This window comes from Ictidomys tridecemlineatus, chromosome 10 (assembly GCF_052094955.1).
Source record: "Ictidomys tridecemlineatus isolate mIctTri1 chromosome 10, mIctTri1.hap1, whole genome shotgun sequence".
Classification (NCBI taxonomy): domain Eukaryota; kingdom Metazoa; phylum Chordata; class Mammalia; order Rodentia; family Sciuridae; genus Ictidomys; species Ictidomys tridecemlineatus.
The window spans coordinates 26,087,212-26,100,158 of NC_135486.1; the positions used below are offsets into that span (position 1 = coordinate 26,087,212).

The window sequence follows — 12,947 nt, forward strand, 5'->3', positions numbered from 1 at the left end:
GAGAAATCACTTCGGTTTCTGTGTTTTTAGTATCATGCTGCCTCTCCACTTGGTGGTCTTTAACTGATAAGCTGTCTCTTGACCTTGGCCTGCATGAGGACACCACATGAGAGGACTTGGGGGTGGTGGAGGGCCTGGCTGGGGTTGGGGTGCATAATTGTGTGAGACACCATGGAAGATGCTTTAGACCAATGTCTGAGTGTAGATCAGTGACTCCACAGGGCAGATGATTATTTTTCTTGTTTATTGATGAATCATAAGCTAATGTGAAGCAGTGGTTGGCAAATAGTGCGTACAGTATAAATGATTGTGTGAGTGAATGCAAAACTACCTACAATTCTGAAATGTGGATCTGGTGAATAAAATAAGAAATTCTGCCAGGTGACCTGCAAGTCAGAGTGACTGTGTCAGGAAAGCATCATGAGGCACAGGCTACATATTGACTCTAAGGATGCTTCAGAAATATTATTGGATTACTCCTTCATTTACTCATGCAAAATTAACTTTTTTGAATGTATACAGGGATTTTGTAATTGCAAAGACATGAGATAAAGTAGAAAAAAGAATGGAAGAAATTTGTTCCTTGGAGCTGGGAAAACCAGGACAGCTGCCCCTGAAGGACAGGAGATTTTCTACCTCAGGGGCAAGTCTTCTGGGAAAAAGGTCAAGGCAAGGTGTGGATCCCCATCTGAGCTACTCTTTTCCTTGGCTCTGAGTGTACATTTAATACATGGAAAATGAAATCCCTTTTCCTGTACAAACAAGATAACTGGTTCTCAGTGTTAATTACTTGCTCATGACAATAGAATGATCTTGACATATCATACCTTTGAATCAAATGGGGTGTAATTTCTCATTTTTCCAAGTGTACAGGTTGCAGAATCACATTGGTTATACAGCCACGTATATACATACAGCAATACTAGTGTCTATTTTATTCTGCTGCCCTTCCTGTCCCGCCTTCCCCACCCCTCCCCTCTCATCACCTGTCTCTACCCAATCTAATGTGACAAATTTCTTTTTGTTTCTCACATAATCATACATGTATTTTGTATAATGATGAGGGTCTCCTTCCATCTTCCATGCAAATCCCCTTCTCCCTTCCACTCCCTCTCACCTCTTTTCTGTATTTAGTAGTAATCTTCTTTTCATGCTCTTCCTCCCTACCCCATTTTGAGTCACCCCCCCTTTTATATCAGAGAAGACATTTGGCATTTGTTTGTTAGGGATTGGCTAACTTCACTTAGCATAATCTGCTCTAATGCCATCCATTTCCCTGCAAATGCCATGGTCTTGTTATTTTTCGTGCTGCGTAATATTCCATCTTGTATAAATGCCACATTTTTTAAATCTGTTCATCTATTGAAGGGCACCTAGGTTGGTTCCACAGTCTAGCTATTGTGAACTGTGCTGCTATAAACAGTGATGTGGCTGTGTCCCTGTACTATGCTCTCTTTAGGTCTTTTCAGTATAGTCCGAGAAGGGGAATAGCTGGGTCAAATGGTGGTTCCATTCCCACCTTTCCAAGGAATATCCATACTGCTTTCCAAATTGGCTGCACCAATTTTCAGTCCCATCAGCAATGTACAAGTGTACCTTTTTCCCCGCATCCTCACCAGCATTGGTTGTTGCTTGACTTCATAATGGCTGCCATTCTTACTGGAGTGAGATAGTATCTTAGAGTAGTTTTAATTTGCATTTCTCTGATTTCTCAAGAAGGTGTGCATTTTTTTGTGTATTTGTTGATTGATTGTATATTCTCCTCTGAAAAGTCTCTGTATACGTCGTTGGCCCATTTGTAGCAGAAAATATTACACTTTCTCTTTTCCCAAAGCAGCAGGTTTCTGGGCTCACCAGTCAACTCACAATGTGAGTTTGGGAGAGGCAGCTGCATTCATCACTGGGATCAGTTCCTTCACTCCAAGGGCAGGTGGCTACAGACTCCCCAGGCCCCACCCTGTAGCAACTGAAGCTGCAGGCAGCCTTCCTGCCAAGAGCACCTTCACAGTAACTGATCTGGTGACACTGGGGACTGGAAGACTTTCCTGGGGTCTATACTGCAGCGACCCTGGATCAGATAAATGCTTCCTGTGCCTGCATTACCTGCTGGGCCATGGCCAGGCACCCTCAGCTAGTGGGAGAACAGAAACAAAGTTTCAGGCACCTGCCAGGACAAGAAGGCAAGCCAGAGGAACTGGAATTCTAATGGCTGCAAAGCAGATCTCCCTGACATCTCCCTGCATATTGCTGTTTTGCCCCAGAGGTGACCAATATCAACCTAAGGGGAAAGAGTTTGTTATTGTCTGGTTGTGCAACAAAGGAAGTAGAAGCACAGGCCTGACCTTGCATCTCCTATTTCTTTCTTTTAAAACAATTCTCTTGTGCTACAGGGGATGGAATCTAGGGCCTCACAAATGCCAGGCAAGTGCTCTGCCCCTGAGCTCCACCCTGGTGCCATCTTCTCTTTCTTTACGCTTCATTCAGTTGTCAACAGCTGTACTGGTTCTTACTTCCAGTGCATCCAGAACCTGGCCTCCACTCCATGCCTCCATTGCTCTGGCCTCCCTGGTCAGGCTGTGGTCTCTCCTGGTTGCTGGGATGACCCCAGATGGGCTCCTGGCTTCTCCCACCTGTAGACTTCTATCTGTAGGAAAAGACCATGGAGGGTATACTTCCAATCCTTTCCTTTTTAAATGAAGCACTGCCACTACTAAAGTTTGAATCTGGAATGACCCCTAAAGGCGCGGGTGGGAAAGCTTTGGTCACAGCCACAGGTGCTATTGGGAGAAGGTGGGACCTTTGGGGGGGAAGGTAGTGAAGGGTTTTCTGTTAGGTGCCTGATTTCAGGAGGCTGAGGAGCCTTGGCCTCTTATTCCCACTCTGTGCTTCCCAGCCACCATGAAGTGAGTCACTTGCCACCATGCACTGTCAGGGTGCTATGTGGTTCACCCCAGGTCCAAGAACAGCATACAAACAACAATAAGTGTTGGTGAGGATGTTACCTGTAAAAGTGTTTCTATGGTTCCATGGTGTGTAAGTGTAAGCTAATTTTGAATAGTTATCTATCAAAAGGAAGGACAATTCTTTGTTGCAGCTTTTAGGAATCCCATATTTTGGAAGACAAACATTCCTATGACTAACTGTGATTTTATACAAAATGATCCTCAATATAAACCAACAATACAGCTAATTCATCAATAGAAAAATAAATTTTCAATTTTCAATACTCTTCAATATGCAATAGAAGTAGAAGAAAATAACTTCAGTAGATAGTGTTGAACATAGATTTAAAGGGTGGTCATTATATAGTTGAAAAATAAACATGCCAGTTTATTGTTCATCTAAAATCTATTTTTCTGAAATGTACTGACCTGAATTTAGGAAGCATTCATAAGCTTCATACAAATTAATTAAACATAAATATTAAATTATGTGCTCAGTAAATATTAGGATCCTCATAGCTTTGATATTTTAGTAATAAAAGTACACTGATGATTTCCTTTAAGAACAAATAGGTGCAAGAGAGATCAGGAACTGGTAAAAATTATTTCCATGATTGGTTATTCATCATTTCTTTTTTCTCCTTTACTTACATATTGAGCTATTTCAATTTTATATGGCATAGAACAATGTCTCATGTGAGGTATGTATATAAGTATATATGTATTTACTTATTTATTCTGGTACTGGGGATTGAACCCTGGGGCACTCTACAACTGAGAACAGGTCGCACTAAGTGGCCTAGGCTGGCCCTGAACTTTTGATCCTCCAGACTCAGCCTCTCTTGGGATTGCAGGATTATATATGCATGCCAGCACACCCAGCTGAAATGAGCCTTTTATTATTATTATTATTATTATTATTATTATTATTATTATTATTACGGAAGATTGAACCCAGGGGCACTTTACCACTGAGCTTCATCCCTGGCCCTTTTGCTTTTTAATTTTGAGACAGAGTTTCATTAATTTGCTTAGGGCCTCGTTAAATTGCTGAGGCTGGCCTCAAACTTGTGGTCCTCCTATCTCAGCCTCTAAGTCACTGAAATTACAGGCTTGGCCCCACTGTACCCAGTGAAATGAGACTTTTTAATGATCATTACACTAAAATATCTTGCATTCTGAAGTATATTACATATGAATATTGAGCTTTGAAAATATTCAACCTAATTTTCTTTCCCTCCAGGGCTGGAGATTGAGCCCAGGTCTTCCTGGTAGTTAACCAGGGGGACTGTGTGAACCAAGACTCATACCACCGTTTTTGGGTCTCTTTCTCTCTCTCTCTTTGATGCTCTTCCAGGCGTCTTTTTAGTTTACTCATAGATTTTTTTACAACTCCAGTATGGTCGGCATAAAAACATCAATTTTCCCTCAATGTAGCACAAAGGTCCTCCTCTCTCATGAAGAGGAGGTCTAATCCTCGCCTGTTCTGTAAAACAACTTCAGAGAGAGAGAGAGGTTAAAGATTCCTGCAAAGCTGTGCCCCTATTTGATCTTTAAATGAACCTGCATCATGATATAGCACTCTGGGAAACATCTGTACCATTATACAATTAATTACATCTGTTGACCATTTTATGAAAATATGAATAATGTTTAAGTATATAGAATTATACTGTTGTAGGGACTGATAAGGCAAGGCACCTAAGATAGCACTGAAGATAGGGAAACAGTCCTATTTGGTTGCAACCAGATTTAGAGGGCATTGCTTTTGTTGTAATCAATTAATCCCGTGAACCCCAAGTTTAGGTAGTTTCAGAATTTTATACTCAACATATAAGGGAAGGGGCTCAGAAGTTTACAGTCTGCAGAAGTTCACAAAAAGCAGTTTTTGTTCTGTTTTTTTTTTTTCCTTTGTTCTGGGCAAGTTAACTTTTCAAGGACACCTGGGAGGGGGAGAACTTTTTTTTTTTCTTGCTAGCTGTTACCATGGAGCCCAGTTGATAACTTTTTTATCTTAGAAATGTAGCCATCTCTGTGAAGCCCCAGCTCAGGGCCAGAGGCCTTGTTCCCATTTTTTGTGAAAAACTAGTAAGGGGGTGTCTAGCTTAGGAGTGCTGATTTTTTCCAGCTGGTGGCCAAGTAGAACAGGGCAACATGAAAAGAGGAAGTTTATCTATACTGAACTCCTTTATAGGGACTCTTTTGCTGAAAGTCCTAAAGTCAGCCATGGTGAAGACTTCTGGAGAAGGTCAGTTAAGACTTTTCTGTGGGCCTGGTATAGAGGGGGAGGACGGGGAAGGTGGGGCTGAGAGCAGCTCCGTGGATCTGAGAATGAGGAAGGAGAGATGTAAGAGAATAATGGGAAAGGGGTTTGGGATTTTCCTAGCAACAAAAACTTGAGTAGAGGAACAGGTAGAGCAGAGGGGAAGACTGGAGTGAGTATCCCAAAAAGCCTGTGAGGGACTTTAAATTTTTAGTAACCTGTTTTCAGTGATGACAAAGCAACTTTAAAGGCCATTTTCATTACATCTTGGATAGGGGTCTGAGGGCTCTCCTCAGCTGGTTTGAACTTTGGGTTAGCTAGTAAGAGGACCTGGTGGGACCCAGTTTGGGCACTGACAGGAGAAGAGAGGAGTGAATGGGTGGAGAGATACCTCAATACCTGTTACTTCAGCAAGGGGGCAATGGTCTGAGAACTGGTGGAGGTTTGGGTTCCATCAGGTAGCCCCTGTATGTTTACATCCTTATGACTTACAGAAGAAGTCGGTTTTTCCCCCACACAGCCGTGACTGTTTGTGGCTTTGATAGTCCGCCGAGCAAACATAGTAATCTAGGTTAGCCAACCTGCATCTGGCTCGCGCCGTCCCTACATCCATAATGTTTGCTTCTATTATCTATGGTATGGAAGGGATTTAATGGAATTTTAGTGGGATTTTTTTTTTTAATCAGGGATACCCAATAGGAAAGACCTATAGCCAGCTGACATGGTTTGTGATTAGCCATTACTGTTGTACGGGCTGATGAGGGTTAGGACTACTGGTGGTCAAGGGGAGAGTCCATAGCCTTATCCACACGGCGAATACGCAATTTGAGAGGGTTACCAGTCTTTTTCAATTTCCAGCCAGAGTCTGGACAGGGCGCAGGCTTGAGATGAGAGGCATGGATCCAGGAAGTGATTTCGTTTACCTTTACTGCTGTAGGTGTTATAAGTAGCACCTGGTATGGTTCTTTCCAGCGGGGTTCTAGGGATGACACTTGATGTTGTCTTACGTACACAAAGTCTTTTACATCACTTGATATCGGTGTGGAGTCCTTTCATCCTCAGGTTGGTAGGCAGTGGCCAGCTGTTTCTACAGGTATCGCTGGGTTCTTTCAAGAGCTTTAAGTCTGTCAAGCAAGGGGGTGTGAAAGGAATTGTTAGGTCTTAGAGTTGGGGTCAGGTCCCTTATTGGAGGAGGGGCACCATAGAGAATTTTATAGGGGGTGAGGTTACACAAAGAAACAGAGGGAGTATTTTTTTGTACAAAACAGTGCATAAGGCAGGAGCATAGTCCAATCTTTTATGTCGGTCTCCAAGCTTAATTTTGTCAAGGTCTCTTTAATGGTTCTATTTATTTTTTTTACCTGTCCTGAGCTCTGGGGTCTATAAGCGCAATGTAAACTCCAATTAATCCCCAGGGTCCTGGTTAACCCCTGACTTACCTGGGCCATGAACGCCGGTCCATTATTAGACCCTATTACCTTAGGCAGGCCATATCTTGGAAAAATATTTTCCAGGATCTTCTTGACCACCATTTGAGCCGTTTCTTTCTTTGTGGGGAAGGTTTTAATCCATCCTGAAAATGTATCTATAAAGATTAGGAGATATTTAAGTCCATACCTTGCTGGCTTAATTTCAGTAAAGTCCACTTCCCAGAATTGTCCTGGTCTGGTTCCTCGGAGGCGCCTTCCTATAGGAAGCTTGGAGGGGTAAGCATCAACCAATTGACAGACCCAACAGGCTTTTGTTACCCGTTCAGTTATTTCCTTTCGCTGTGAGCCGGTTAGTGGAAAACTCTGTTCTTGATCCTTTAGGAATGCCTGCAGTTTCTTTGAACCAAGGTGAGTGAGTTGATGTACATTTTTAACGTAGTGTAGGGCTTCCTGAAATTGCAGGCTGGGCTCAGTAAAGTAGAGGAGTTCAGTGTCAGTGTCCTTATGTTCCCCCAGTGTGGAAAGTGTTAACATGGTTACTCCATTTAGGGCTGTCAATTTAGCCTCTTCATTTGCCCTCTTGTTAGATGGGGGTGGTATTTGCACAACGGTTTGTTTTCTGGGCTCAGTGAGCCATCGTTTATCGCCCCTAAGGGAATAGTCCAGGAAGATTACTTCTTGCTGGCAAATTTGGGCCTTTTTGGCAGAAGCTCGGATAATAGTGCTTGGGTCCCAGACTCACAGTTTTCCTTGGTGTCTGCTGACAGTAGCAGGTCATCCACATATTGGAGTAGGGTGACTTCAGGGTGCATGGTTCTGAAGTTATTTGAGATTTCTGTGGAGGGCTTCATCAAAGAGAGTGGGGGAGTTTTTGAACCCCTGTGGAAGTCTGGTCTAAGTTAGTTGTCCAGATGTTCCGGTTTCTGGGTCTACCCACTCAAAAGCAAACAGCAACTGACTATCTTTATGCAGAGGCAAGCAAAAGAAAGCATCTTTTAAGTCCAGGACAGTATACCATTTTCGCTCAGGGTTCAGGGTGCTAAGCAGATTGTACGGATTAGGTACTGTGGGGTGAATGTCCTGCACTCTGTTGTTGATCTCTCTTAGGTCTTGAACGGGGTGGATAGTCTCCAGTTCCTGGCTTTTTTACTGGTAGCAGAGGAGTGTTCCAGGCCAATTGACAGGGCCTTAGGACCCCTAAGGCCAGATATTTCTGAATATGGGGCTTATCCCATCTTTAGCTTCTTTGCTCAGAGGATATTGTTTAATGTTAATTGGGGAGGCTGAGGTTTTTAACTCCACCATTATTGAAGGTTGTTTTACGGCTAGGCCTAACCCAGCAGTTTCTGCCCAGTCTTCTGGGTAATCTGTTATTCATTTCTGGGATAGCTTGCCTGTTTGATCAGTCTTGGGGGGTGTGAAGAGTTGATGTTTATCTTCTATTGACATAGTTAAAGCCATGACTATAGGAGTTTTTACTGAAGGATTTAGAAATTCCATTTGGGGGCCTTCAGGGTTAAAAGTTATTTTGGCCCGGAGTTTGGTGAGCAGATTTCTGCCCATCAATGGGGCTGGGCATTCGGGGATCACTAAGAAGGAGTGATGGATTTTTTCTTTTCCCAGGTCCATGGTCCTCTTAGTTGTCCAAGCCCGATATTTTCTGCCATTAGCCCCTTGAACTAGAGATCTTTTAGTTGATAGAGGGCCCAATGGGGCCTTAAGGGCTAAGTATATTGCCCCTGTTTCCAATTCAAAGTTTACTGGGGTCCCCTCCACTTCAAAAGTTACCCTGAGCTTGGGGAGGGGATCAGAGCCCCGACTTTCCTAGTCATCCTCCAGAATTAGAATGGCTGGCTGGCGTGGCTGTTTTTTTTCTAGGGCACTCTTTGGCCCAGTGTTCTTTTTCTCTACAGTAGACATATTGATCTGAGGCCAGAGGTGGCTTTTGGCGTGCACCCAGGTATCCCTTTCTGTCTCCCTGTCTCTTAACTTCTGGCTATTTGTTGTTGTGACCAGGATCTTAGTCAATGTCTTAGTCTGTCTTTTGTTTCTTTCATCCTCCCTTTGCTCCCTTTATTTCTCCCTCCTTTGTTCCTTTTCTTCCTCAGTTTCTTTCTTATAGTTACCTCAGTTATCTTCTCAGCTTCTCTGACCAAATCTCTCAAAGTCATATCTTGTAATCCATCTAAGCATTGTGATTTTCTTTTAATATCCAGGGCAGCTTGCCCAATAAAGGCCATCATGACAGATGCCTTTTGATCCTCTGCCTGAGGATCAAAAGGAGTATATCTCCTATATGCCTCCATAATTTTTTTTCAGAAACAGAGGGAAATTTATCAGGCCCTTGAATAATCTCTCTTACCTTGGCCAAATTAGTTGGCTGTCTAGCGGCTGCTCAGAGACCCGCTATTAGAGCCTGGTGATAAGTGGACAGATGCTCCCTACCTTCAAAGGTGTTGGGGTCCCAGTTGGGTCGGTTCAAGGGGAACCTTGTGTCAGTTGCCCATCTGGTCCGAGAATATTTTTTTCTAGCTTCCAGGAGGATTATCTTTTGTTCCTCTGTCATGAAGAGAGTCCCTAGGAGTTGTTGGCAGTCATCCCAAGTAGGCTGATGTGAAAACGTCGGTGGGTTCTTTGAGTTTTTTTAGTTGGGCCAGTTTTTTTTTCCAGGGGAGGAGGGGCTGTGTGCTGTGTGTGTGCCGCGGGGAAGTCATCTGGAGGGTGCTGGGCCGGTTTAGCTTCTTCCAATGGTGGAGAAGCTGAGTCAGCAGCAGGGGAATCACTTAGAGGGTGTTGGGGGCTGGGGGACGAGGGCAGGGGATAAGGAGGGGGAGGAAAGTCCAGTAGAGTCAAATCTTGAGATTCAGGGAGAACAAAGGGTGGAGGAGGAGCAGAAGCAGAGGGTTTGAGAGACAGAATTGTGGAAGAAGTAGGAGTGGGGGCAGGGTGAAGCAGCTTCACCCATGGAGAAGGAGATTCACAGAGGTCCTGCCAAGTTAAGATATACGGCTGTTGATCTGGATGGCTATGTGGCCCTGGCTGAAAAACAAAGACAATATTTCTGACTTTTTAAATTAGTGGGAAGTAGAAAGATCCTTCTGGAGGTCATCCAATTCCAAAGGCAGGCCATGCTGAAGCACAGAGAGTCTGCCAGGTCCGGCGTTTTATTGAAAAAGAAAGATTCTGAGCCCTTAAGCGGACTTCAATCCAGTGAATGACTCTGTCCCATAATGAAAGTTACTTGAACAAAGACAGGGACAATATAAACGTGACACAAACATGGAGACACAGTAAACAGTAAATGTGTAACACAAGTTCAGAGGAAAAGATTAAAAACAGTGAATTCAACCTGAGAGGAAGAATAGTTGCCGGCAAGACCAGACGGGTTGGCAGCAGAATACAGATGAGGGCACCTTGTCCCTCCCACATGGGGGCACCTCCGTCCCCCCGCAGAGTCTCTCAAAGCGTCCCTTGAGAGACGTGGCCTGTGGCTTCAGGGACACGTCTGTCCACCACTGCCAGGGGGACAACCACACTTTGCCGCTGACAACCACACTTTGCCAACCCAAACCAAAAAACCAGAAGGCTCTGAGAGCTCACACTCTCCGCTGAGCCAAAAAACCAGAAGGCTCTGAGAGCTCACACTCTCTAGCCAAAAACCAGAAGGCTCTGAGAGCTCATGTTCTCCAGCCAAAAACCAGACTCTGAGTGATCGCAAAGGAAAAACAAGAAGGAGAAGAAGGAGGAGGAGAAGAAGAAGAAGATAAGGCACCTTACTTACCCCCCCTAAAGGAGTCTTGTTGAGGTCTCCTTGTCCGGCGATGCGCAGTTCCCGGCCAATGCACCAAATGTAACGGTCCGGTGAAACATCGGAGGAAGAGACCCCAAGAGACTGTCTTATGCAACAGCAGAAGGGTGGGTTTATTTGGAGACAAGCATGCTTGGGCCCAGAGCTTGCTATAGCAAAGAGAGATAGAGCCCTGAGCACAGCTTAAGCAGAGCTTATATACTTTCCTTGGAGAGGGCAGGGAGAGAAGTTACATTCTGTAGTTTGGCAGTTGGGGACAGCACATTCTGGGAACAAGATTAGCAGACAGTCCACAGTTGGGGACAGCACATTCTGGGGACAAGATTAGCAAACAGTTCTTAAGATTTCAACAGTGTTTTGTTAAGCATATAGAGAAACGGAGTAACAAGTACCTATTTTATTAACCTTTCAGGGCGGAGGTGGCGGTGAAAACCGTGCGCAAGGGCGAGCTGGACCCGGCCTTCCTTTGGGCCGAAGTGACCATCATGAAGGCTGTGGAGCACCCCAGCATGGTGCAGCTGTTCCAGGTGATGGAGACGGCTGACTGCGTGTACCTGGTGATGGAGTACGCCGGTTGGGGCCAGCTGCTGCAGTACATCCCAGAGGGGGTGGGCCTGCTGGAGCGGGAGGCGCAGCGACTCTTCGACCAGGTGGCCAGTGTCCTGCGCACGTGCCATGGCAAGGGCATCGTGCACAGGGATGTGAAGGCGGAGAACATACTGCTGGACGCGCGAGGCCACGTCAAGCTATGCGACTTTGGCCTGGGCTGCCAGTTCAGGCGGGGAGAGCTGCTGGACATGGAGTGCAGCACGGTCACCCACTGGGCCCCGGAGAGGTTCCTCGAGCAGGCGTACCACGGCCCGCGGTGGACGTGTGGAGCCTGGGTGTCGTCCTCTACTTGATGCTGACGGGGCACCTGCCATTTGAAAGGGACACCTTCGAGGAGCTGAGGGACCAGGTGCTGCACCGCTCCTGGGTCTTACCGGCCCACGTGTCCTTCGACGCTCAGGACCTGCTGGCGGAGATGCTGACCGTGGACCCCAGGGACAGGCCCAGCATGGCCGAAGTCGCGATGCACCAGTGGCTGAAATGGGGTCAGTGGCCTTTTGAGATTGCTGCCAGGAAGTCCCGCCGCCGCTTCTGCCCAGATCCCTCCACAGTGAAGGTCATGCTTGACCTGAGTTTCCGCCTCACTGACACCTGGACGTCCCTGAAGCGCCGAAAGTTTGAGGAAGCCATGGCTACCTATCTCCTGCTCAGGCACCAGCACACGCAGGGGTGGGCTTCACGGTCCAGAGGAGGTCTGTGCACTCAGGGCTCCAGCCCAGGTCCTCTGCGGGTTCTCTACCAGCCACCCTGCCCCGCCAGAGGAGCGCCAGCAAGCCCACCTCTCCCTCCAGGCGGGTCGTGCCAGCTGTACAGCAGCCACGTGGGGAGCACCTGCGGCCCGGGCAGAGGGGCAGCAAGGGAGGCAGCCTGCCTGCCCTGGCCCTCCCCACCCTGCAGGCCCAGAGCCCAGCTGCCCCCTCAGGGCCCCGCAGCAGGACCTTGCCGCCCTGCCTCCTGGCCCTGGGTCTGGAGGCCACAGGTCACAGGTGGAGGGCAGCAGGAGCCCCCAGGGAGTGTCAAGAGGAGAGCAAGCCCTCCCCAGGCAGCAAGCCCAAGGAGGGACAGCGGGCTCCTCCCAGGAAGGCACCAAGGCCTGGCGGAGGGTGGCCAGGAGGATCCTCGCCTGCCTCACACGAATGTGCTGTTGCTGCGTGGCGGCCCCCAGGACAGGACCCAGGCAGGAAAACAGGGTGGCTCGGACCCCAGAAGGGCAGGCACGCAGAAGGCAAAACAAAGTGGTTCCTGAGATGGTGGCCAGTTGAGATGGAGGCGCATCCAAGCAGGTGGGTGGGTGCAGCCTGATGCGGCCCTTGCGCCATCCCTGATGGCCTTCCCCAGGACATAACCCGCTGTCCCTGGGTGGGTACCGAGAAGGGGGCGTGATGCGCTCCGGCTCAGGCCAGTCCCTGTCTTTCCCCTCAGCCATTTGGCAAGGATCTGATCAGCATGGCGCAGGTGCTCCATAGAGGCGTGCCTCCTGCAGGCACCTCCTTCCTATGAGGTCCAGTCCAGAGGGCCTGCTGGGGACAGGATGCCTGGAGACAAGTGCTCTACCACCAACCCCCTTCCTAGTCTGCAAGAAAGACTGGGGAATCCTTTACCTGGGATGCCACTCCCCCACTGTGCTCTCTTCTGTCCCCTGTTTCTGCCATGGCAGACATGGCTGGTTCTTAATAAATTTCTCTTCCTCACAGATCTCCTTGCTTGGATGCTTTCAGGGGGACCAGGGAGATTTGTCTGGGTTGCATCCTGCTCTGAGTTGGGGCTGGGCCACCATCCATTAGAGCGAAGGGGTGGTTCTGTAGTATTGGGAATAGAGCAAGGCAAGAGGGACTCCTGGGTCCTCTGGAGGTCCCCTGGGCAAACAAGAACTCTCAAGTGCTTGGGAAGGTGGG

The 12,947-nt window shown here is 47.2% G+C and overlaps 1 protein-coding gene and 1 long non-coding RNA gene across 3 annotated transcripts; one reads left to right on the forward strand and one right to left on the reverse strand.

The window, feature by feature from the left end:
• Positions 1-4,955: 4,955 nt before the first annotated feature.
• On the forward strand, positions 4,956-12,745 carry LOC144367159 (uncharacterized). 2 transcript variants are annotated; one of them, XM_078022516.1, is made up of 3 exons: positions 4,956-5,190; positions 10,856-12,335; positions 12,475-12,745. In XM_078022516.1, exon 2 carries the CDS (start codon positions 11,192-11,194, stop codon positions 12,296-12,298), a length of 1,107 nt encoding a protein of 368 aa, XP_077878642.1. In that variant the 5' UTR covers positions 4,956-5,190; positions 10,856-11,191; the 3' UTR covers positions 12,299-12,335; positions 12,475-12,745. The 2 variants fall into 2 exon arrangements, with proteins under 2 accessions (XP_077878642.1, XP_077878641.1); XM_078022515.1 differs by having other exon boundaries at positions 10,856-12,745.
• Positions 5,320-9,805, reverse strand: LOC120887690 (uncharacterized). Its single transcript, XR_013426456.1, has 2 exons — positions 9,081-9,805; positions 5,320-6,329 (listed from the first exon to the last, which is right to left on the reverse strand). It is a non-coding gene; the product is annotated as an uncharacterized LOC120887690 (long non-coding RNA).
• Positions 12,746-12,947: the final 202 nt, after the last annotated feature.